General features: G+C 41.3%; 1 protein-coding gene across 7 annotated transcripts; it reads right to left on the minus strand.

The window, feature by feature from the left end:
- Positions 1 to 2458: 2458 nt before the first annotated feature.
- LOC116254052 (putative pentatricopeptide repeat-containing protein At1g02420) lies at positions 2459 to 26886 on the minus strand. Of its 7 annotated transcripts, none has more exons than XM_031629105.2 (4): positions 26760 to 26886; positions 11959 to 13673; positions 5534 to 5690; positions 2459 to 2717 (listed from the first exon to the last, which is right to left on the minus strand). In XM_031629105.2, exon 2 carries the CDS (start codon positions 13647 to 13649, stop codon positions 12012 to 12014), a length of 1638 nt encoding a protein of 545 aa, XP_031484965.1. In that variant the 5' UTR covers positions 13650 to 13673; positions 26760 to 26886; the 3' UTR covers positions 2459 to 2717; positions 5534 to 5690; positions 11959 to 12011. The 7 variants fall into 7 exon arrangements, with proteins under 7 accessions (XP_031484965.1, XP_031484964.1, XP_049934021.1 ...); XM_031629104.2 differs by having other exon boundaries at positions 3373 to 5690; XM_050078064.1 differs by lacking the exon at positions 2459 to 2717 and adding an exon at positions 2951 to 3185.
- Between the last annotated feature and the right edge of the window lie 336 nt (positions 26887 to 27222).

Below are 27222 nucleotides of genomic sequence, written 5' to 3' on the forward strand. Positions count from 1 at the left end.
TAATTTACTGAATCTAAGATAGCACCAGCTTAGGTAAAGATTGAATATGACCTATTAAGGCTATTTCTAGATAGGGAGGCAATACAAACTTGAAATGTGGTACTTTGAAAAAGGTTGAAATTCATCAAAGAATGTCCAAGATGGTCACACAATTAGAATGAGGGTAAGAAAGAAAATAATATGAGCGTAAAATTTTGGGGTGTTTACACAATTTCACCTTTTATATCATGAATATGTCGTCATCATATGTTTTACTTTTGAGTCATCCTTGGATCCATGTTGCAGATGTGGTCCCTTCAATTGTTCACCAATGTATAAATTGGATCTGCAACACTGAAACCTTCACTATACATGTTGATGATCCCAAGGAAAAGTGAACATTTGTTTGCCCATGAATGGACATCCAACTTTTTATTTGCATCTACTTGCCATTTGTGTATGTGTATTTGTGACTTCAAATCTTTAATTCATGGCCATATTTCAGCACAGCACCCACTTTCTAAAGGATGTCTTCCAAGACAGCCAGCATATAAGTCAGTTTGTCCTTGTTCATCTTTTTCCCCAAGAAACAGTTAAAAGTAAGAGAACAACATAAATTCAAGCTGATGAGTTTGAATCCATCAATTAGAATTGCCAAAATTTGTGCATGTTCAAATGCAGGATTAGTTTTCACCCTTATTTGTGACTCCGGCTCAATAATGACACCAATGAGAATCCAAAAAACTTGCAAATTGACTCAAGTCTTTTAACAAATGAGAGGAAGAAAATTCTTGACTTCCTCACAAGTCATCAAGAAGCCTTCTTATGGGCGTGCAGTGATATGCGAGTGTTGGATCCACAATTGGTTGACCATCAATTATCCCTTAAGCGCTAATGAAATGAGAAAAAGAAAGTTATTGACTTCCTCACAAGTCATCAAGAAGCCTTCTTAGAGACTTGCAATGATATGTTAGGGTTGGATCCACAATTGATTGAGCATCAATTGTCCCTTAAGCCCAAAAGACAATCATTCAAGCAAAATCTAAGGAAGTTGGATCCCATATTAGAAAACCAAGTCAAAACGGCTTCAAAGATTTGTTGAAAGTAGATTTTATCAATCTCATTGACTACCTTGAGTGGTTGGCTAATATTATGGTTGTCTCCAAGAAAAATAGCAAAGTCTGTCTTTGCATTGATTTTATAGATCTCAACAAGGTCATGCCAAAAGATGATTTCGCACACCCATCGTTGGTTTACTGGTTGACAATACTGCCAATTACATAAAATGTTCTTTATAGGCATGTGTTCTAGGTTCAATCAAATCAAGCTAGCTGCAAGGACCAACTAAAGAGTTTTCCTCACAATATGAGACACCTTTTGTTATACAATAATATCATTTTGGCTAAAGAATGTTGTAAGAACTTGTGAGAGTTATACCAGTTATTTTTCGTTACCAGTTATCAACAACACAAGACAGAAGTAGAGAACACACATTCTAGCGAAGTTCAATCCCCAGGGACCAACACTCACAAGACAACCGAAGGGCCATGAATTTATTGATGTGCGTGGACTTACCATGATGAAAGGAACAACTCCTTTCCTCAAACGAAAATTACAGCTCACAGAGATATTTTAATAGGTGTACAAACATTTCCATTATTGTCCACACTCTTGTTGTTCTCACAAGTATTTGCATTGTTGCTGTTTTCACTTGATATGCTGACTCTGCATTATCATCTTTTATTTGCATTATTCGTCCATTTGGACTTCATCCTTTCCTTTTAAAACATGAAATTTTTGGCAGAAGGCGAGATTCTTCTTGTTGGTCGGTATCAGCCCCAACTTGCCTATCCTTTAAAGTGTGCTAACATGGGAAACTTTTGAGCTAAAAATTCTCAACAACTCTACTTGAGTGGAGAGAGAGGGAGAGAGATTGGTCTGCAATCATACTTTGAGCGAACCAAAAATGCAATTGGCACGCATTGGGTGTTGGGAACTTTGTTAAACTCTATTGTTTCTTTCTTTAAAATGTATATAGGTTCAATATAGAACAGAGAGCACGGGGCAGGGTCAGAGGTAAGTGTGGCACAAAGCCCATTATAAGACCTCATTTTTAATGATTGAATTTGAGTAACTTTGCATCTAATTATATAGATCAGCCCCACAAAACCCCGGTCACTGCCCCCAAGGCCGACTGAAAAATTGTTACCTATATATTTAGTTTTTTATAGACAAAAGCTATATTTAGTTTTTTATAGACAAAAACTTCTGGTTCCACCCCTGGCGCAAGGCTCATAGCTTCTTGAGCATTAAGGTTAGAGAATTTAACAAAGGTGTCAAAAATCACACTATTGAAGGCCCTGCCAAAAAATCCAATTTTAGAAATTGTAAGAGCTGCAGAATACCAGGCTTTTCGAGTTCGGACCAAACTAGGTTCCGCTGAACCCCAGATCAGGGTACCAACCAGATGTCCCCTCAAATGCAGCTTCTTTTTTATATATATATATATAAATACAAGGTTTGAACCCCAAAAAGTGCCATCCAAACATGGCCTTCGGTGGGTGATACCTACAAAAAAGTTGTACAGTTGAGAATATATAATGCACCAATTAGTTCCAATAGTGATCCACACCCTCTTCCGGAGCTTTCTTGTTGAAAGTGGGAGATGGAAAATAAATCACAAATCAGCATAACACAGCACAACGCCACAAGCCCCTCTTTGGTTATGCTCCATGCATCTGTTAGAAAAGATAAAAATTAACTGACAAAATTAGCTAGTAAGACAAGATAAAATAATTTCTTGATGAATAGCAATCCAGCCTAGCAACCCTATAATCCCTTTCTGAAGGTAAAGTTTAAAACCAATAAGGATTAGTTGCAGATGAGAATGGATGAAGAACTTATCCATTCTTTATAATCTTCGCAAACTCAAATTAATTTTGGTTTGCCAGTACCTGATGCTAGAAAAACATTTCGTTCAAGAATTAATAAGGAAAGATCAATAGAATATTGTTTATCAGTATAGGATCTGTAACTGAATGAAACATGTAATACAACGATTCGAGCTACGCAGCCATCTGAAGACTGAAGAACTAATGCATGCTGAAATATATAATGGCTGGTTTGATTGTATGTTAAAAAACCAAGGAAAGATGTCATTCTATCCTGTCAACTTGGAGGCGTTTCCCAACAGAAGCTATTGTTCCCTGTAAAATGTCAAGCATTAAAAAACAAGAATGAGATGCAACATGTTCAGAGGACATGAAACTAAGTAACAATCAGAATAGTGTACATGCCTGTTGGAAATTGAGAGATCTACTGTAGTTAATTTGTGGCAACAGATAACATCCACTCAGTACAAGAACAAGGTTGATCCTCTATAATAGAACTCACCTTGCAGTCCATCCAAATGCTCGTCGTCTACCATGGACATTGTTTTTACTCTTATTTTGTCATATCTTCAGTCATTTCATGTTTGCTGTCTATCAAGCTTTGTCAAGACTCAAGAGTTCACCCGTAGACTCTTCATAGATGAAACAAGTAGAAGAAAACTGTGTCTGAATAGAGTAGATGCATGATCAGCCATATGAAACAATGGACTCTACGGCAAGTTAGATTCACATTTTATCTGCACTTAAATTCACCACTTTTTCTGTATCATGGCAAGTTCCAGTTCTACCACTTTTCCTGTTAAGCCCGTCAATGAGGAATATCCCAATTTGAAACAATGAGCAACAAGAAAGGAACTAGCTATTATATATACATAGGATATGCACATAAGAACTCTTCAGCAATCCCAACTGCTACTTTAAGGAACATTGTCAAGAACACAAAACCAAACAAAGCTAGATGTGAGCCCAAAACTTCTTGCTTAAAGAGGACGCAAAGAATACCACCAAAGAATAGCTGTCGTAGAACTGCAGTTAAGGCTTAAGCTCACCCAGATAATGCAATTTGAAACAAGGTGATTACTAGTGACATTTGTCAACACAATGGTTCGCTTTTAGACTCACAATCCAAATTGGTACCCAAGAGAAATGATAATCAAAACCTTCAGCACAAATGTGTGTAGTGTAGACTGAAAAACATCCAGTTCTACTACTAGCTTCTACCTGGATAGGAAATTTGAACTAATATCATATACCACTGCAACGAATATCACGTCTTTTTTGAAGAAGACCTGATATTTATGTTAAAAAAGATTTTTAAAAAAAAACCCAACTTTTTGTGTCTCTTGAAAAAAAATGCCAAAATGAATTCAACGCATTTTTTTGCATTTTGATCACATCTTTTGGTGTTACTTTTACGTTATTTGTCTTTAAAGTTTAGAAGTTAGGTTAAATTATTTATCTTTATACATTACTAACATTGCCACAAATATCGCCCTTAGAAAAATCTCGGCATAGTTTTTCTCGGGTATCTTTCAGCAAAGTTCTTCTCGAGAAAATCTTGACAATTTTTTAAAATTAAAAAATCATAAAAACATTAAAACTAAAAAAATGAAAAATATTAAAATCCCAAGAAAAAATCGTGATAAATTCGTCAGAAATTCACGAGATTTTTATTTTTGGCAAGATTTTCAAAATCTCAAGATTTTTTCCTATTCTTTCGTTTTATTTCATTTTCTGGTAAAGATCGCGTGATTTTCAAAAACCTCATGATATTTGTGACATTTATTACAGAAACATGATTTTTATCATTTTCTCTAGTTATCATTTATGTTTTCTTATTAATTTCTCATTTATCTTATTTTTATCTAATTTTTAGGAACTTTTTAAATTACCAAAATTTTTCTGAAATTTTCTCATGGAAAACAACTTTGCCGAAAAATACTTGAGAAAAACCTCACCCTTAAGAACCCAAGAATGATAGTTATCACAATGTCATATACCAACAATTTGCAAAACAGTAAATTACAATTAAGAAGAGAGATAAACATTTAAGTTCTAAAACCGTCCAAATTCACACATAAATCATGTGGTGGATTGTAGATTGAAAAGCAATATCTATTGTGATTCATACATAAATCTTTCTACATCTTCTTTCTAATACCATAGCCCTATATCCTCTTGTTTATTCATCTTGGTAGATAGAAATTGACAATATTTCTAACAAGCCAAAAAGAGAAGAAAGAAAACACTATCTGCTGAACGCCTGAAACCATACCTACAACATAAAAATGGCATCAATGAGCAGGTTCCCACCAAGAGGATAAGGCACACCCCGTAAAGGAATAAGGACAACTTATTTGTCATACAACATAAACGAATATAAATAAACACAAAGTTCAAGTAGATAAAGAAAGATAGTATCTGCCTGTGATTGGCCACGCAAACAGAAAAACTATAGGACCATTGAGGATATAGTTCACGTAAAATCTAGGATACCATTGTCAATATGAATTTCAGCATATGATTTGCTCAACAAAATGTTGATATAGCCACATACATGAAAGCATAAATGGACAATAGCAACACGGATTGGCAATCTAGAATACATTCTCAAAAAACGCACAGCTTCAATTTTTTCCCTAAGTCATCAGAAGAGGCCCTACCATCACTTGTTTACTTCGGCAGGCCTTCAGTAAGCAAAACCTTTGAGATCTCCATTGCCCATTGCAAGTTTCCACCCTCGACCATGTGCTAAGACATAAACAGTTATTGGCCAGGATCCATCTCATCCTTCAACTTGGTGGTACTAACAAGGTGCACCTACCAAATGAACAAGGCCATTTATGAGTTCCTTGAAAATTATGCTATATAAGAAACTTAGGTTTCTTTACCATGACAAATCAAAACATCTAGATGAGCTTTTCACAAGCCAAGAGTTTCACCTATGAACCATTATTCATGACCAAGGTTGAAAAAGCACACAAATCAATATGTGTCTGTGACACAGAGAGAGGAAGATAGAGAGTGTCTCTGTGTGTGTGTGGTGTGTTCAACTGGATAGATGGAAGAAATTTCCCTTTCCACCACAAATTACACTAGCCATTGTCGGGGTTAGGTATCAAAATGGGAAGTCAGCATAGTTGACACTCTTTTTGGCCAGCATCTATAATGTGGACAAATCCAGCATCGCGAGCGATTAAGGGCCTACAACTGCTCTAACATGTCAAAATTGAGCATCACTGTAGTGTGAAATCAGTGACCAGGAAATTCTGCAAACATCAATTATTGACTGTGACCAGGAAATTCTGCAAACATCAATTATTGACTCCATAATAGAGTCCAAAATTCTCCCTAAGCACTGTATCTTGACATCATTAAGAAGATAGAACTGATTAAATCACATCGTGTAAGCAATCATGCTGGTATAAGACTTAAAATCACATCTTGGATATCTTTATATGTTAGTAATGTTAAAACATATAAATAATTGATTATCACCATAAGAAGATGAATATCAGTTTTCGTCAAAAAAGGGTACAAGTTTTGAAATAGAAAAGTTGTTCAGAACACCAGAAGAGCTTTGAAGCAGACCATTTTGGATGAAAGAAGCTACAGGTGGACTTAAACTGCTTTGGAATTTCAGGATATTTATAAATTGGCATTGGTGAAGAAAATGTCTAACTTGAACTAAAGCTCAACTAGGTCAACCTCTTGTCTGTAAAGCTCAGAAAAGTTAGAAATGCATCAATGGAGAAGATGTTAGGCTGTCCATGACATATTGGCAAAAGAAAGACATTTGATGATGGCCAAGTCAAACACCAAATTTCTCCAATCAAGAAGAGTGTTATGTAATGCAATTAAACTAATCTGTAGACAGGTTAGTTTCATATAAGAAAAATATATGACACTCCAGCAAGAAATGATCAACAGCTAAAACATAAATGTAAAAGACTAATTTTCGTGCACAAGAAACTTTCAAGGATGTAGTTCCACATTGAATAGACATTATTATAAGGAAGCTGATGGCTACCAAGTAGCTATTGTCCTTCCCCCCTGTTCTAATTCTCTGTCTGAAGCACACAGAGTAACACAAAGCCCAGCTTCAAAAGTAATTTCATTCATCATTAGGCTTTTAATTCCCCTTAAGGTGTATATATATGTATCTTGTGCGAGTGGGTAGGTTTATTACATGGCCTATCTAGTGACCCGACCCGTGAACTACCTGTGAGTGTTGAAACAAAGACAGAACTAAAAACGTAGAAGACATAAACAAGGCTGTGTTAGGCCCATGCCTAACAATTCCCCCCACATCATCCTCTTTGAGGGGGTTGTTGTGCTTTTCCAAGATGGTTATTCCATCAATTAAGCGAGAGGATGATGTCCCTTTTTTATTATTTTTACTTTTATTTTATTGTTGGGATATTCAACTTGCATACAAACCAAGGTGTAAAACCTGGGAAGCGTCTGGCAATATCCTCCGCAGGCTCCCAGGTTGCTGGCATGTCTTCATTGTGATTCCATTCAATTAGCCATTCAGTGGTGCAGGGATCGTCATTTTTTCTGTTTATGCAGATGCCCAGATGCCTGAAGGGTTGAGGTGTGGTCTGCTCCTCAACAATGGGAAGAGAAGCTATTGTGTGGGTGGATGGGAGCAGACCTTCAGTTTTGAGACATGAAAGACAAGATGAATGTTACTTCCTTCAGGGAGCAGCAGTTTATAGGCTCTAATCTTCCTGACGATCTTATAAGGTCCGCTGTAAAGAGGGGAAGCTTATTGTATCCTTTGGGTAGGCGAAACCCTGCACCATGAGTGGGCCTGTGCAAGCATACCCAGTCACCTTCTTCAAAGTGCTGCTCGTGATGCCTGCAGTTGTATGGGAGGACCTTACGATTGCGAGCAGCTGCTAGGTGTTCCTTTAGGTCCTTAAGCACTGCATCTTGACATATGAGTTGAGTGTCAACCTCTTGTTCCCTGGCAGTCCCTGGATGGTAGCGACAAACGTTGGGAGGAGGCCTGCCATAGACAGCTTTGAAAGGAGTGGTCCTGGTGGATGAATGCCAGCTGGTATTGTAGGAAAACTCTGCCCATGGTAAGTGATCTACCCACAATCAGGGTCTCTGCCATGCAAAACAGCGTATGTTTCAAGACAATGATTTACAACCCCCGTTTACCCGTCCGTCTGCGGGTGGTAAGTTGTGTTCATCTGCAGCCCTGTGCCCTGCATGCAGAAATACTCTTTCCAAAAGTTGCTGAGGAAGACAGGGTCTCTATCACTGGTTATTGTCTGTGGCATTCCATGCAGCATTCCCATGTTTTCGTGGAAAGTGATGGCCACAATCTTCGCGGTATAAGGATGAAACAGGGCAACAAAATGGGCGTATTTTGAGAAGCGGTCTACCACAACCACCATGACTGATTTGCCTCTGGATGGGTAATCTTTCTACAAAACCCATGGAGATGTCCTCCCATATGAGCTTGGGTGTGGGAAGAGGCTGTAGCAGTCCAGCGGGCCTCATGGTTTCGTATTTATTCCTTTGCAGACGTCGTGGGCCCATATGAAATCAATAACAGATCGCTTCATCGCTGGCCAATAGAAAGTTTGGCGCATCCTCAGCAGCTCTTTCATTGTGATAGTGCTCCAAGAGCACTTGAGGTAGCGATGTTTCTAGTGGTACATATATACACCCTCTATGATACAAATAAGGCGATTTCCATTTATAGCCATATACCTTGAGAGGGTTGGCTGCTAACTGATCCTTAAGTTGGTGAACAGAAACAGTTCCCTGTTGTGCCGATAGGATCTGATCCAACAGCTGAACTTGCACTTAAGACAAAGTTAGCAAGTTGTGCATTGGTGGTGGTACTGACCTGGAGAGGTTGTCGTCTGCAGCATTTTCCTTTCCTTTACGGAAGTGTACCTCGAAGTCGAAGCCTATTAACTTGAGGAGCCATTTCTGCAATGCTGGTGTCAGTGCTGGTTGTTGCAGGCAATACTTGAGACTTTGATAATCTGTTAGCACCACGAATCACTGTCCCAAAAGATTATGCTTTCACTTGAGGATTGCGAGGATGATGGTGATCAACTCCCTTTCATAGGCTGACTTGCTGCAGAAGGTGACTCCAATTGCTTTACTGAAATAGGCTACAGGGTGGCTGTTCTGGCTCAAGACAGCACCCATGCCTATGTCTGATGCGTCCGACTCCACAGTGAATGGCTGCTGGAAGTTAGGCAATTGCAAGACAGGCACTGTGGTGACTGTCTGCTTCTGCCGTTGGAAGGCCTGATCTGCCTTCTCAGTCCACACGAATTTTCCCCTTTTTGTCAAGTCAGTAAAGGGAGCAGTTCTCGTGCCACACCCATAGACAAACCTGCGATAATATCTGGTGACTCCCAAGGATGTGCAGTTCTCTCATTGACTGGGGTGTCCTCCATTCCTCAACGGCCTGAACCTTTTCTCCTTCCATGCTAACTTTGCCCTGACTGATAACGTGGCCCAGGTATGAGATCTCCCTGTTCCAAATGAGCAAATTGAGGACCTAGCGTGAAGCTAGTTCTGCTCCAACATGTTAAGCACAACTCGTAGATGCTGTAGGTGGTCTGCCTCTTCCCTACTGTCGAGGATATCGTCGAAAACTACCAAGACAAAGCATTGCAAGTAGGGGCGGAACAAGTCATTCATCAATGATTGAAAGGTCGAGGGTGCATTCATTAGCCCGAAGGGCATGACAGTGAACTCGTGTAGCAGTAGGGCCTGGATTTCACCGATTTTGCCCCTTGATGCAGTTCTATGTGATGCTCATGTTGTCGTCAAGGCGGCAAACTGGTGGTTGGCGAGAAGACCTGCTGAAATTCCTAGAGTAGACCGTCGAAGAGCTGGGATACAGAGGTCTGTCCGCTGTGGTCGGGGTTCACTGGTCTCCTGTTTCAATAGTAGCAAAAGGTAGTTGTTGGTCCTTTGAGTAGACGCATGGCTGATTTTTCTTTGCATACCTTCCTAGGAGCCGCCTCGAGTGTTAATTTCTCCTCTCCTGGGCTGCGGAATTGCATGTTCATGCCAATGAAATCCCAGACCACGTCCCTAATGACGTGCAGCCATGGGATTCCCAAGACCAAGTTGGCTCCAACCACTGCGAGTATGTACAGTTGGATGGGGAAGTTGTGGCCCTGTATTTCAAGCATTTCCTGGTCGCATCTACCCCTGCACTTGAGGGTACTGCCGTCCCCAACCACTACATCGAAGATGGGCTGCATCGCAAAGCACAGACAGATTTCTCACAAATGAAGTTGTGTGTTGATCCAGTGTCGATCAACACACTTACCTTACTGCCACGCAATCGTCCTTCAATTCTCATCAACTGGGGAACCTTATCCCTTGTGAGCGCATGCAGGGATATCTCCGGCAGTGCCTCTTCTATCGAAGTTTTTGTGTCTTCAGCTGTGGGGGTTTCTTCTTTGTTAGGGGGCTCCTCCCCTTCTTCAACCAAATACATATGTAACCGCCTGCAATTATGCCCTGGTGCCCATGGGCGATCACAATGGAAGTAGATGCCTTGACACCACTTTTCCATTTGCACGGGCATCAAACGTCTCACTACTTGTCGAGGCAGGTTGCTAGTCTTAGCTCCAGTTGGTGCATAAGGGAGAGTTTCTACCTTCATTGGACCTTGCTGAATGGTCCTAGTGTCAGGCCAATTCCTGCCGGTCGTGTGCAATCGTCCATATTTTTCCTCCACTGTGCGAGCGATTTCAAAGCATTCTGACAAGGTTCAAGGTTTTATGATTTATCGCCTATACTTCTATTCGTAGCTCGTCCTTAAGACCTCTAACAAACACCCAGATAAGGACCTCTAGGGGCCAGCCACGAACCATGTTCGTAAGTGGCTCAAGCTTTGATTGACACTCTACTACCGTGCCTATCTGCCTAATTCTCGAGAGCTCGACATTATAATCCAGGTAGGCTGAAGGCCCAAAGCAAGCGGTGATCTCCTTGATGAGGGTCTCCCAATCTGGCTTCCCATGGTGCGAGAGTAGCCATCAATACCAATGGATTGTCGCTCCTTCGAAGTAGACAGCCGCTTGATTCACCCTCTCCTCTCTCACAATTCCCTGGCATTTGAAGTACTATTCTAATCGAAACACCTAGCTAATGGGGTCATCTCCGGTGAACCTCAAAAATTCCATCTTTGAAGGTTTCCAAGATTCCCCTGCTCCATTCGGCGGCCACTGCCAGCTATTTCCCCTTCGATCATCGGTCTGCGTCTGCTTTGAACTAAGAGAGCGTTGCGTACCTTGTTGGAGGCTTTCATGAAGCAGGGTCGCCATTGTCTGTTGCTCAGCGATCAGAGTCTCCAGGCATGTGTCCATTCCATCCAGGCATTAATCCATTAGGTGCATCCACCCCTCCAAGGCCCCTATCGCCGCTTCCACCTGATTCCAATGGTTCTCCATCGCCGCCATTGCGTCCCTTGTTGGGATCCTCTCCACCATGGTGTTTGTGCTCTAATACCTTGATAGCTACCAAGTAGCTATCGTCCTTCCTACCTGTTCTAACTCTCTATATTAAGCACACAGAGTAACACAAACCTAGCTTCAAAAGTAATCTTATTCATCATTAGGCTTTTAATTCCCCTTAAGGCGTATATATATGTATCTTGTGTGAGTGGGTGGGTTTATTACATGGCCTAACTAGTGACCCGACCCGTGAACTACCTGTGATTGTTGAAACAAAGACAGAACTAAAAACGTAAAGACATGAACAAGGCTGTGTTAGGCCCACAGAAGGATGAACATTATCCTCACAAAGGCCTTGCAGATGCACATATTTGAAAAGTCATATTGCAAATTTATTTTCCTTATGCAGCAATTGCATGCTGAATGGTAAAGTAAGTGGTTCAGAGTAGCAAGCAGGTGAGCCAATGTGGAACCAGTTCTACCCAAGATTTTGAAAGTACCATTTATCTTGACTCTCAGATATTTAAAACGTTAATTTTCTGAACAAACATAGGAAATGGACTTCTAGGAAACAAAAAAGCATAAATTATAAGTTATAACCAATCCACTTGAAAGCAAATGGACCATACACTTACAGATATTGGATGCCAAAGTAATTAATAATATGAGATAAAGATTGTTGTTCCATTTATAGTTGTTGTGCAAAAGCCTGTTGCCCCAAGCTCTCCATTTTTTCAGTTAGTTTCCTAAGTCCCTCTGTATGGTTTGCTAGTTCCATGAGGACCTTCATTCTCTTGAAAGAGACATTACTAGGCTTCAGACCCATGTCAAGCATTTGAAGGAAGCACCTCTCCAAGTCGAGCAGCCTTCCAAGATCACATAGCATGTCAAACAAAATATCTGAGACAAGGATACAAGAACCAAATCCCCTCTCGATCATGTCATTCCAAAGTGTGAGGCCCATTTCTGCTTTCTCCTGCCTGCGGAACATTTTCACGAGGAACATGCATGATTGGGTATGAGGTAGGCATCCCGTTCTCATCATCCTCTGGTACAAGATCCATGCACTTGACAAGTTGTTTGACCAATAGAAACACCGGAAGAAGAGATTATAAGTCGTAGCATTTGGAGACACGCCCTTCTCTACCATTTCATCAAGTAGTGTATAAGCGTCCCCTAGCCTTCTAGCAATGCAAAAATTCCGTATGGCAGCATTATAAGCAGCTGCATCAGGACCACAACCATGTTCCTGCATTTCTTTGAGAATATCACAAGCCTTATCAGGCTGACCAACCAACCCCAAGCCCCCAACAATACTGGTGTATGTCAGCAAGTCCGGGTAGATCTCCATCTCCCTCATTTCAGCTAGGGTTTTGTAAGCCTTCTCCATTTCCTTGTTCTTGCACAAAACATCGACCAAGCAGTTGTATGAGACTATATCCGGCCTGCACCCCAGCTGAGTCATCTCTTTGAAGAAGCTCTCCGCCTCTTCTACAGTCTTCCAACCAGACAAGAGAATGTTAAACGTGTGAAGATTTGGCCGAAACTCATGCTTCAGGTTGTGGAAGACATTTCTAGCATCATCCATTCTCTTTTCTTGGCAAAGTGTCCTAATCAAGGCATTGAAACAGTCCGTATCAAATTCCCCAGGATAATACTTCCTAAACCTATTGAAGCTATCAACTGTAGTCCTCACAGAGCACACCTTGGCAATCCTAGCAAGAACCACTTGCATAGTCCTTGTCGTGATCAAGGAACAGTCCTTGCGGCGCATCTCCTTCAACAAGCCCCACAACTTGTCAAACTGCCTCATCCTCCCCAATATGTAAAGCATGTTATCATAAGAATCAGCACTATGAAAGAATCCTCTCCTTCGACCTGCCAGAGAGAAGAACTCCAAAACTTGCAATCCATTACAATGACCAAACCTCGCCTTCCTCAAAACCTCATCGACCAATTGATTAGACAAGAAGATCCCACTCTCCTTCAACAACCTGCCCAACTCATTCTGATCACTGACTTTGCTTTTACATATAATCTCATAAATGGCATCAGCTTCACTCTTTCGATGGATCAAATGAGTACCCTTTTCTGAACTCCCATCCTGATGTCCCATGACCTCAGATGTACAAAAAAGTGAAAAGTGAGAGGCAAAAGAACCATTGAAACCATTACAATGGGAATTACTGCGGAATGAGCTAAAAGCACGTGGGGACCATGATAATGAAGCAAAGATATCACGAACACTATTTGAGAAAAGGATGGATGACATAGATCTGGCACATGTCTTCACAGTCATGCCTGACTCTTTCAAATATTTATACATTTTGTTATTGCTACGTACACCAAACTGAAAAAATAAGAACAAAGATATGTTAAATTCAAATTAAAATGTTATGAGAGAGAAGAAAAGCAAGAGAACTTCATGCAAAAAGGGAATGAAATAGTTGAAGCACTTGAACATAGTGCACAATCAAAGGAGGCACCCTAGTGCACAATCAAAGGAGGCACCCACATTCTCTATCAACAGTCATAAAAATCCAAGTGAAGAATACCACCAAATAAACGCACTTAATGAACTAACTTCAATCACACAACCAATATAATTGGATGGCTCACAAATAAGCACTTGTAAAGCAACTTATGGAAAAATATATATATATAACTACCTTTTTTTACTTAACCACATGCTTTTGACTTAGCCACCTTTAGAACCATCCAACGTAAAATGGTACAATGTTCAGAGGAATGCCCAAAGTGTTCACGTTTAGTATGTTCCATTAACTCATTTATATACAGTTAATGAGGGTTCAAGACTTCAAGTGCATAACTTTTGAAGTAACCCATCTTTGGATGGGTAAGTTTCCAATGAAGACAGATCCACTACGGCAGTGTACCAGCTGTCTTCCTGGCACTTTTTGTTTCTCCTTCAACCCAGTTGTAGTAATCGATGCAAAATGCCCACATTTATATTCACGGGGGAAAACAAAAATCATCGAAGAAGGATGGTATATCAATCTTTGAAAGGAATGAAAATCAATGGTTCATATTCCTTAAAAATATGGTGGCTATAAAATCACATCTGCTCATGGGATCTCACCAATTTCTTTTCTGAGGCATATAGATTAGGATTTTGAACATTCTGACCTCATGTAGGAGGTCAGATTTGTGAAAACTGGTCGGGACCGAGGGTATGTAAGGGGCCATCCATATTACACAACCAAATATACATATATATATTTATATTTATATTTATATTTATGTCCTCTGTCACCAACTTTTTTTCTCTCCCCCTTTCTCTTCTTTTTCCTTTTAACAACCAACCTCTCTACCCTAGGACTGGCAGATCTTTTAGGGAGAGAAAGGGACATCCAGTCCCATTTGGAACTGGTTTTGCTAAATTTCCTATATATATATATGAAATATGAAGACCATGTAAGTACATTATGAGTTACCAATCAACTTGATTGACGATTTACAAGGTCTCACATGTAAAATTATATTTTCAAAAGGGTGAGAGAGAGGAAACCTAGTGGCGCCCAAGATCTAGTTTATTCAATGATTGATAACCAGTCAACATAAAAATCAGGTGTCAAGATCCCATCAAGTCAATATCTAATACCCATGCCCACCTCTCTCTCTCTCTCTCTCTGTGTGTGTGTGTGTGTGTGTGTGTGTGTGTGTGTGTGTGTATATATATATATATATATATATATATATATAATATATATACATTAACATACATGCAATATAGATGAAGAATTGAAATCAGTCGGTCAACGTCCTTTGCCGGATGGGTTTTTTTTACATTTTTCAATGCTAAAAATTGTCGCAAATGGTGCATTTCACATTTTTTAATGTTGAAAAATATAAAAAGACCCATACAGCTGGCTGATTTCAATTTCACCATAATATATATTGTAGAAACACGAACAAGAAGAGGAAAAACGGTGATCACGATGTAACGTGGAAAACCCTCAACACGAGGGAGAAAAAACTACGAATGAGGAGGAGTCGATGCCCACTAGCTACCAGACTCTCTCTCTCCTTAGATTTTCATTCACACTTAAGATTAGGGTTACACTGATATAAGTATGCCCTAATAAGGACATACTGGATCGGGTCAGAGCCAAACCCAAAACATAAGATTCATCAACACTCCCCCTCAAGTTGGGCATACATATCAAACATGCCCAACTTGGATACATTCCTCTCAAATGAAGCTGAATGGAGAGCTTTCGTCAGAACATCAGTTGTTTGGTCTTCAGACTTCATGTAAGGTAAGATCGACTCTTTCGTATCAATCCTTTCACGAATGAAGTGACGATCAATTTCAACATGCTTTGTTCTGTCGTGTAGAACAGGGTTGTTGGCTAAGTTGATTGCAGACTTGTTGTCACAATACATCTTCATAGGTCCTTCAATCTCTATACCAATGTCAGTCAGCAATATTTTCAACCAAAGTAACTCTGACACTCCCATAGCAACGGCCCTATATTCTGCTTCTGCACTAGATCTAGAACAAACATCATGTCTCTTGCTCCTCCATACGACAAGATTTCCTCCCAAGTAAACACAGCACCCCGTAGTAGACCGTCTGGTATCACCACAGCCTGCCCAGTCTGCATCAGAATAACCCTCGATCTCCACAATCTCTTGTTTTACATACAAGAGTCCCTTACCGGGATTTTTCTTCAAGTAACATAGTACTCTATCCACAGCCTTCAGATGTGCATCAGTTGGTGCATGCATGAATTGACTCAATACATTCACCCCAAAAGTAATATCTGGTCTCGTTAGAGTAAGATAAATCAACTTTCCAACCAGACGTTGAAATCTTCCCTTGCCTTCTTCACAGAGTGGCTCTCCATCTCTAAGACTCAACTTGTGCCCAGTGTCAAACGGGGTAGAAGCAGGTCTACACCCCAATTTACCAGTCTCTTCCAGCAGATCTAACGTGTATTTCCTTTGGTTTAGCACAAGGCCAGTACTAGACCTAGCAATTTCAATACCAAGAAAATACCTCAACTTGCCAAGATCTTTGAGATCAAATTCTGTAGCTAGTAACCCTTTTAGCTTGATGATCTCTTCCTCATCATTTCCTGTGACAATCATGTCATCCACATAAACAAGTAAGAGAGTGACCCTGCCCTCCTTTTTCTTCACAAACAGAGTGTGATCTCCGTTTCCTTGTTTGTACCCATGATGTAGCATTACTTGTCTCAGTCGTTCGAACCATGCTCTGGGTGATTGCTTGAGGCCATACAAGGCCTTTTTTAGCTTGCAACATTTCTCTGGTTCTTCATATCCTAGAGGCATACGCATATAAACTTCTTCTTCAAGGTCACCATTGAGGAAGACATTCTTAACATCTAGTTGATACATCTTCCACTCCTTCATCACAGCTAGGGATATAACAACTCTAACTGTCTTCATTTTCGCAACGGGAGCAAAAGTCTCCAAGTAATCAATTCCATATTTCTGGCTAAACTCCTTGGCCACAAGACGAGCTTTATATCTTTCAACACTTCCATCTGGTTTGTACTTGATGGTATATACTCATTTGGATCCAACTAGGTGAGCAGCCTCAGGAATCTTCACCACTTCCCATGTCATATTTCTTCTCAAGGCATCCATTTCTTCTTTCATTGCATCAGCCCACTTGGAATCACTTTGAGCTTCAGCAATAGTCCTGGGAATCACAGCCAAAGAAAGAGAAGAAACAAAATACTTGTAATCCTTGCCAAGTCTGGAATAAGACACAAAATTACCAATAGGGTGTTGAGTACATGACCTGACACCCTTCCTCAGGGCAATGGGAAGGTCTTCATTCTTCTTTTCAACCTCATCATGAGTCTCCACGGTAGGACTTGGTTCATCCAGGGAAGGAGTGGCATTGGGATTGGAAGTAGATCTAGCATCACATGTCACCTCCTCTGTCCGAGTACCTCGTCTAGAGTAGACCTGTCCAAACAACTGATGGCCTTCCTTCTCAATTCCAGTGTCACACCCTTCCTCCTTCTCAGGCACATCAACAACAGTGAGAGATTCTGCTTTCCTGTAGTCCAAAAAATCTGTAAATTGAAGTTCCTGTTTCTGAGAATACTCTTCCCTAACCACAGACTGCTCCCCCTGAAGAGGATTCTCACCAAAGTAAGAGGCATGTTTGATAAGATTAGAAAGAATAATCTTTGATTAACCTCGAAATCTGCCCTAACTCCTCTTTATATAGACTAGAGGAGAGAGAGAAGTTACAAGAGAAACATCTAAAGGAAAAGTTATTACAAAAGTACCCTCTTAAACCTAAAACTGAATATAAACACATCTTAACACTCCCCCTCAAGTTGGAGCGTATATGTCAAATAGGCTCAACTTGGAACAGCAGCTTTGGAATGGTCCCCTTGCAAGAGCCTTAGTAAAGATATCAGCCGTTTGCCCTGTAGTTGAAATGTGTGAGGTACTTACAAACCCCTTTTGAATCATGTCTCTAGTATAGTGACAATCTACTTCAACATGCTTGGTTCTTTCATGAAAAGCCGGATTATTAGCAATAAACAGTGCAGCTTTGTTATCACATAACAGTTGCATAGGAAGAGGCACTTCGACAGTAAGATCCAACATCAGGGATCTAACCCACATAACTTCAGCAGTACCCTGAGCCATAGCTCTATACTCAGATTCTGCACTTGATCTGGCAACCACAGTTTGCTTCTTACTCTTCCATGTAACCAAGTTGGATCCAATAAACACACAAAATCCAGTAGTGGATTTTCTGTCTGAGGGGCATCCTGCATAGTCGGCATCAACATACACAGATATAGTGAGTGAGGTACCATTCTGAAAGAAGAGTCCCGTTCCTGGTGAATTCTTTAGATACCTAAGAATCATCATAGCAGCATCCCAATGAACTTTCTTGGGCTTATCCATAAATTGACTCACTCTGCTAACAGCATAGGCAATGTCAGGTCGAGTAACAGTGATGTATAGGAGCTTCCCAACAATCCCTCTATACTGTCTTGCATCAACATCTTCAGTATCATCATCATACAAGCGGGTATTGATATCCATAGGCGTGGATGCAGGCCGACACCCCAGCATCCCTGTCTCTTGCAAAACATCAGTAACGTATTTCCTCTGGCACATGATAAGGCCCTTTTGATTTCTGGCAAACTCAATACCAAGGAAATAACGTAGTTCACCAAGGTCCTTGGTGACAAAGTGTTGTCCAAGGACATCCTTGATGTTGGAAATCCCCTGATCATCATCCCCTGTAACAATGATATCATCAACATAAACAAGAACTATCACCGTACCTGTAGAAGTCTTCTTGACAAAGAGGGAATGGTCGGCCGAAGAACGTCTGAAGCCCTCATTCTCAATATTCTCTGACAATTTCTGAAACCAAGCTCGAGGACTCTGTTTCAGACCATAAATCGCCTTTCGCAATCTGCACACTTTCTGACACTCCCCCTCAGCAACAAACCCTGGTGGTTGCTGCATATACACTTCTTCATGTAAGTCACCATAGAGAAAGGCATTTTTGACATCAAGCTGTGAGAGGGACCAATTCTTGCTGACAGCCACAGCAAGGAGAATCCGTAAGGAAGCATGTCGTGCCACAGGAGAGAAGGTATCATAATAATCAACCCCATAAGTTTGGGTATAGCCTTTTGCAACCAGACGAGCCTTATATCTGTCAATACTGCCATCTGCTCGGTATTTGATAGTAAAGACCCATCTGCAACCAACAATGGCTGCATCAACTGAAGGAGTAACAAGGGTCCAGGTGCCTCTAGACTGAAGAGCATCCATCTCTTCTTGCATAGCCGCTGCCCATTTGGGATCAGAGAGAGCATCCATGGGATTCTGTGGAAGAGCAATAGCCGACAGCCCCTTGACAAACTGTCGGTACATAGGGGTGAGTCTATCCATGGATAAATGACCAGAGATAGGATGCAAAGTGCAACTGCGTTTGCCTTTCCTTTGAGCAATGGGCACATCAAGTTCATTAGGAGCAGGAACATGCTCGTGACATACTCCTATGTCATCATTACATAAAACATTGTCAGTTGAGTTTGTGTCAGGAATTACCTTGGGCGTGCTGGGTGAAGGCACAGGTGCACATTGAACAGGCGCAGCAGGCTTAGTACGACGATGGTAGACAGCCCCAAAACGTGGATCAACTGGGTTTGGACAACTCATGAGAGGTAGAGGAAATTGGACTTCATCATTTAATGCAGGCGCCCTTAATTGAGTTCCATTTGGGGAGAAGAAAGAGGTTGATTCAAAAAATGTAACATCAGCACTCACATAATACCGACGAGTAGAAGGATCATAACATCGATATCCCTTTTGAGTGCGGGAATAACCAACAAAGATCGTTTTGATGGCCCGAGGAGACAACTTATCTCGCCCAGGACCAAGCAACTGAACAAAGGCAACACATCCAAAAACACGAGGTGGAACAGAAAACAAGTCTCTGTCAGGAAAGAGGACAGAGATAGGAATAAGGTCTCCCAACACAGATGACGGCATACGATTAATAAGATAGCATGCTGTGAGAACAGCATCACCCCAGTAAGAATGGGGAACATGGCTATGTATGATAATGGTTCTGGCAACATCAAGAATATGACGGTGTTTCCGTTCAGCAACCCCATTTTGTTGGGAGGTATAGGCACAAGAAGTTTGGTGGATGATACCCTTATCCCTGAAAAATTGTTCCAAAGAGGAAGCACAGAACTCAAGAGCATTGTCAGAGCGCACAATTTTGACACAAGTATCAAACTGAGTCAGAATTTCATTGATAAAATTTTTGATTACATGACCCACTTCAGATTTATGCTTCATAAGAAAAACCCAACTAACACGACTATAGTCATCGACAGCAACAAGATAATATCGATGACCTTGAAGAGCAGGTGTACGACTCGGACCCCAAACATCAAAATGAAGTAACTCAAACACAGAATGGCTACTTCGACTGGGCCGCGGAGGAAAGGATGACCTATGGTGTTTGCCCAACTGACAAGACTCGCATTGAAAAGAAGACTTGGGAGACAGCTGAGGAAGAACATGCAGCAGTTTCTGAAACGGTAGATGTCCAAAACGTAAATGCCAAGTATAAGCCGAGGATGAGGACGACCCTGCAGAGGTAGATCCAGCAAAGGGAAAGGGATGCACTAGCCTGTAAAGACCTCCCTGTTCACGGCCACTGCCAATCACCCTGCCCGTCAGTATATCCTGAAACACAAGAGAAGAGGAGTCAAATATCGCACGACAGTTTAAATCTCTGGTAATCTGACTGATAGATAGTAGGCTATGTGGGAATTCTGGTGCATGAAGAACATGTTGCAATGGTAATGATGAAGTAAGTTGGACCTCTCCAAGTCCAACAACGGGAGAATATTTGCCATCTGCTAGAATAACCGAGCGACCAGGTGGAGTAGGGACATAAGAAGTAAACTGTGCCTTGTCTCCACAGAGATGTGTCGATGCACCTGAATCAATGAGCCAATCTGTAGTGTCAGAATACATACCAGATGAAGATGCACTGGCAGCAGTAGTGATAGTAGAGGTGGTCGGATCAGGAGCTTGTTGAGGTCTATCTCCAATCAAGTGTCTCAACTGAGAGATAATATCATCTGCACGTAACTCACTGGAGGAAACAGGATGTTGAGTCTTAGGCTGCTCTGGAGAATCAGTAAAAACAGTCTGATTGGCAACAGCTGGACGACCATGTTTCTGCCAACACTTATCCACAGTGTGACCAATGCGATGACAAAACTGACATACTGGGCGCGAAGGGGTATTGCCACGGCCACGGTATCCTCGTCCTCTGGCAAAGAGGGACCCACCTCTGCCACGAGTAGCAAGCATAGCAGAAGTGGTATCAAGAACAGTCGATGAAGGGATTGGAATTCTGCTTAGCCTACTATAAGCTTCATCAATAGGAGGAATCGAGGGACTAGTGAGCATCTGATTCTTTGCTGATTCATAAACAGAGTCTAATCCAGACAGAAATACTCCGACCATAAGCATATCTCTGTATGCCTTCTGTTGCTCACACTTACATGCAGGAAAGTAGCTGTTTAGTCTCTCAAACATGGACTTGAGACTAGAATAATAAGTATGTAGAGGGCGACCATCTTGGCGCATCTGATGAATATCATGATGAAGCTGCATAATTCTGGTTTCATTCCTTGCTTGTGAATAGGTGGCTGCAAGGGAATCCCACATATCCTTTGCACTTTCCTTATGCAGGACTTCATTGGCAATGTCTTGAGTAAGAGTACCAACAATCCATACCATAACCAACGAATTATCTTTAAACCAAGTAGTATATTTTCCTACCTTCTGTACGGGCTCGGGCTCCAATATAAGATGTTCCTTCTCATGAGCGATCAAGGTTCTTTTTACTTGCATGGCCCACATCTCGTAATTACCCCCATCCATTTTGGTGATAAAGCTGGAAAATGGGGAACTCTTCATCTCTCCCGACGACACAAAGGAAGAGGTATTAGCGCCGCTGCTAATTTCAGACATCGCTCAACACAATGGAGGAAACCGAGCCACGGAATAGGAAGTGCAGGCAAAAAGAAGACAATCACATATCGAAAGACAACATGCTGATCATGAAGCAGTTAACACGGGCAGCAATCCATAAGTCTGATCGGCTGGAAGAGGCAACAACAGAACTGAACGAAGACAGATTACCAAAGGCGACAGCGAAGACGCTGAGAGGAAAATCAGCGTGCAGAGCAGCGGCGGAGTAGAGGAGGCGATGCAGCGAAGACGCTGAGAAGAAAATTAGCGTGCAGGGCAGCGGCGGAGCAGAGGAGAATGGTGGAGACAGCAAGGGCGATGCAGCGTGCAGCGGCAGCGGAGAAGCAACAGTGACAGACGGCGGGCGGAGGTGACAGTCACGGTGGGCAGCGGCGAAGATGACTGCAACAGCGGACGGAGGCGTCGGGCGGAGAAGACAGCAACGGGCGGAGGCGTCGGGCGGAGAGGTCAGGACAGCGACTGGCAGAGGCGTCGGGTGGCGAGGTCAGCGACGGGCGGAGATGGGTGGACACGAGCGGGTGGAGGAAGCGCAGCGATGGGCGCGGTCAGGCGGCGGGCGGCGCCGCTCAATCGGCGCGCCAAGGAGGAGGAGACGGCTGCTGCTCTGATACCATGATAAGATTAGAAAGAATAATCTTTGATTAACCTCGAAATCTGCCCTAACTCCTCTTTATATAGACTAGAGGAGAGAGAGAAGTTACAAGAGAAACATCTAAAGGAAAAGTTATTACAAAAGTACCCTCTTAAACCTAAAACTGAATATAAACACATCTTAACAATGTTCTAAGAAGGTAACATCCCTCGTAACATAAACTCGACCAGTGATGAGGTCAATACATCTGTACCCTTTCTGAGTAGGAGAGTACCCCACAAACACACCTTTGATAGACCTGTGATTAAGTTTCTTAACATTTGGACTGTGATTATGGATAAAGCACACACAACCAAAAACACGAGGAGGGAGAAGAAATGGTGGACGACTGCCATGCAGCAACGAGTGGGGAGTCCTACCATGCAGAACACGACTGGGCATGCGGTTGATGAGATATGCACTAGTAAGAACTACATCACCCCAATAATGTTTCGGAAGATTTCTCTGAAACAAAAGAGCCCTAGTGACATTAAGAAACTGACAATTTTTCCTTTCAGCCACCCCATTTTGAGGGGGGGTGTAACTACAAAACGTCTCATGAACAATCCCCCTTTGTCGAAGAAACTCCTCAACGGACTGACACATATATTCATGGGCATTATTGGACCGGAACGTTTTAATATTTGCACCATATTGAGTATGCACAAGAAGAATGAAAGTCTCGATGATATGAGGGACCTCACTGCGACCTTTTAACAAGTACACAAAGGTGGCACGAGAGAAATCATCAATGAAAGTGATAAAATATTGAAAACCTTGACGGGTATGAATTCCCGAAGGCCCCCATACATCCGAGTGAATCAAGGAAAAAGCTTCATTAACACAACTAGTAGAAATAGGGTAAGAAGCCCTCACATGTTTGGCAAACTAACAAACATCACAAGAAATGGAAGACAAATCCAATGAAGAACACAAGTCGGGAAACAACTGTTTCAAAATCCCAAAAGGTAAATGCCCAAAACGTTCATGTCAGTACAAGAAGGACTGAAGACAATCTTCTCTTCATTTATCTGTCTTGCGGATCGCTGCCATAAGAGCAGTAGCCACACGTATGGGAAGACGATATAAGCCATCAGAAGCCAAACCAATCTCAATCCTCTTCCTTATTACCAAGTCCTGCAAAACACAGCGATCGGCAGAGAAAATAAGTTCACAATTCAATTCTTTAGTAAGTCTACTGACTGACAAGAGATTTAAAGGAAACTGGGGGACATGTAATGCGCCCCGCACAGGAAATTTATCCAACAAGGACAGAGTTCCTTCGCCTGCCACACAGGTAGAGGAACCATCTGCGAGAGAAACACGTTCCCTTCCTGACGACAACTTGTACTCATGAAACAATTTTGGATTACCTGTCATGTGATGAGTAGCATCACTATCTACAATACATTCCCCCATAGAAGAGTTACCTTTATCGCCAATAACTGCAAGAGCATGATTAGCCTTAGTCTCCTCTGATGTCTCGACCTGATTGACATCGATCCGGCCCAAGTAAGCCCTCAGTTCACGAATCTGATCAGCCGAAATGGAGAGTTTTCCTCCACTAGATTTGGACACCTCAGACACGGGTGTCTTCCCAATAGAAGACCTCCCTCTGTTACCTTTCTTCTCTGGATGGAGATCCCAACAATAGTCCACGGTATGACCTGTCTTCTTGCAGTGGGCGCATCGGCGAGGGGGCCTAGTCAGGCCTCCAGGACCACGACTCACAAGTGCTGATCTGTCATGAGAGGGCACAAGATCCCTCTTGCCTTCATTTGTAACCAGCCTTCTCTGTTCTTCCGCTTCAACATAGGAGTACACATCCTCAATACTGGACACTTTCCCTGAATTCAGAATCTGGCTTCTAACACTTTCAAAGTCATCATTTAAACCAGCTAAAAAGAGAAACACCCTGTTTTCCCATTCCTGGACAACATGAAGTGCCTGATCTTGAGGACAATGCCAATTGCCAAGGAATATCAGAATGATAGTCAAGTTCTTTCCACTTGGCTTTCAAAGCCCCATAATAATCTGCAACAGAAGAGTTCCCTTGTCGAAGGCCATAGACAGTCTTCATGATTTGGTAAGTACGAATGGTCGTTTTCTTTTGGCCATACATTTGCTCTGATACCACGTCAGGAGTAGGGAGCGACGGGTGATGGCAGGGAGCAGCTCTCAACGAGGGGACAGCGGAAGATGCAAAGAGGGGAACGCCGGAACTCCACGGCGGTAGAGAAACAGTGGCAGACGCAGGGCGACGGTAGGCAGGGCATCGGTGGCGTCGGGCGATGTGTCGAGCACGTGCGGCGGGGGCAGGAAGGAGCCCGTCGATGAACAGTGCCGGACCGATATCTCCTCCAACACGAACAAAAAAAAAAAAAATCACAAAACAGTAACACTGGAACTTCACGGCTCTGATACCATGTAGAAACACGAACAAGAAGAGGAAAAACGGTGATCACGATGTAACGTGGAAAACCCTCAACACGAGGGAGAAAAAACCACGAATGAGGAGGAGCCGATGCCCACTAGCTACCAGACTCTCTCTCTCCTTAGATTTTCATTCACACTTAAGATTAGGGTTACACTGATATAAGTATGCCCTAATAAGGACATACTGGATCGGGTCAGACCCAAACCCAAAACATAAGATCCATCAACATAGATATATATATATATATATATATATATATATATAGAGAGAGAGAGAGAAGGTGGATCCCTCTGACGGGGAGGAATTCCCTCTCATCAAGGCCACCCAATGCTTCTTTATGTGTGTGTGTGTGTGTGTGTGTGTGTGTGTGCCGAACAAGAGAGAGTGGTAGCCACCATACCCTCATATGCCATAATGGAAATTCTTTGGACCATCAGTTTTAATATTAAACTATGTTACATAGGTATTCCTAAAAGGCTGCCACACCCGTGTCGGAACTGGCACTGGTGCTTCTTCAACAATGCACATCTGATGCGGTGAGTTGGGCCAAAACTGACCATTTCAAATGCACACCTAACTAAACTAGCTCTAATACAAAAATTTATATATAAATATACAAAAATGAGACTTTTAAACAGTTAAATAACTATATAACAAAAGATGTATATACATACACTTATAAATACAACCTCACCGCACACACACCTAATTTTTTTTAAAAGTTGCTGCATTTGCATCCACAGACGCACCAACACCCACACTATGTGACATAGATATTAAGTTGAGAAAAATTGAAAGCCAAGTTACCTTTAAAGACATAGAAATACCCTTCAAAGGAGGAAACAAATAAGTTTCCTTAGTCAAGAGTCAAGACTTCTTGCTTCTTTTTAGAAGATATTTTGGTCTATTCAAAATACAGTTTAACTTTTATTTTCTTATTTTAATATCCATTATCTAATCTCTTTGAAGTTGATAGCCCAAAGTCAAAAGATTTCTATTAAGTTAGGCATATGAGGGTTTCGTAACTATATATATATATATATATATATATATATATATATATATATATATATATATACCGTTTTGGAGTTTTAAAGGGCGGGGAGCGAGCTTGAAAAAAAATAAGAAAAAAAGAAGGAAAAGTATTGTAAATTTTTAAAAATTTAAAAAATCCTAAAAATTAGGGGAAAATAAAATAAATAAATAACTAATAAGACAATGAGTGTATGATTTTACATATATGTATACTATATGATTATAATTATATGTATAACATAAACACAATAACCATCAATTATTTAGAGCTTCACACCAATGTGCACCTGATTTCTGGTGTAGCAGCAAATTTACAGCGTGGTCAGCACCCATGTGACAAACCTAGTAATCACGGTGAAGTTCAAAATATGCAGAAAAATTAATGGACACGCTTCAACACGATGTGTGCATTCCATTTAGAGCCCCTTAACCCACACGAGCATGTGACTCATCAGCATAAGAATGTGAGAATTCTATATATATATATATATATATATATATATATATATATATATATATATATATATATATATGACAAGCATGCGAGAGAGACTGAGAGAACCACTGGTTGTGTGGAAACTGGAAACCCAGCAGAGAGACGGCAGAAACTAAGAGATGGGGAAAAGAACGAAGATAAATTGAGAGAGATGGGAGGAGAACAGACAGAAAGAGAGATGGGGAAGAGATGGATAGATGGCTAAGAGGACATTTAAACTTTGGGTAAGACCGTAAGAGAAAGAAAATCAAGAATGAAACCTGTTCCCTACCTCAATGGACTGAATGAGCAGCAGGTGTTTTCTCCAACTCCCACGGCATAACTTGTTTTCTCCAAAAACTCTACAACGCCCAGCTCCTTCCTCCCCAAATAGCTCGACTCAGGTATCATCGATGAAGCCGACCTTTTTTTTGAAAACGTCTGCTACAGCCACTATAATTTTCAAATATTACAAGTTATGCCACCAGCCCCAAAGCAAATGAACGCATAAAAAAAGACGCGTTTTTCTCGTCTTTTTCAAGTTTTTCTCCTTTTTTCTAAAAAATTATAATTTTTTCTTATTATCATGCGGCATTCTCAAAAAAATAATGTGTTGATATATATATATATATATATATATATATATAAAATGAATGATGACTCTAATCACTCAACGTACTTCGTTTAATTTAATATGATGAACAGTTTTTAAAAAAATAATAATAACAAATATTTTTATTATTTAATATTAGTTT

This window comes from Nymphaea colorata, chromosome 5 (assembly GCF_008831285.2).
Source record: "Nymphaea colorata isolate Beijing-Zhang1983 chromosome 5, ASM883128v2, whole genome shotgun sequence".
In the NCBI taxonomy this organism is placed as follows: domain Eukaryota; kingdom Viridiplantae; phylum Streptophyta; class Magnoliopsida; order Nymphaeales; family Nymphaeaceae; genus Nymphaea; species Nymphaea colorata.

Coding starts and splice junctions, on each gene's coding strand:
- LOC116254052 (XM_031629105.2), bottom strand. CDS start 13,649: ATGTATAAATATTTGAAAGAGTCAGGCATGACTGTGAAGACATGTGCC.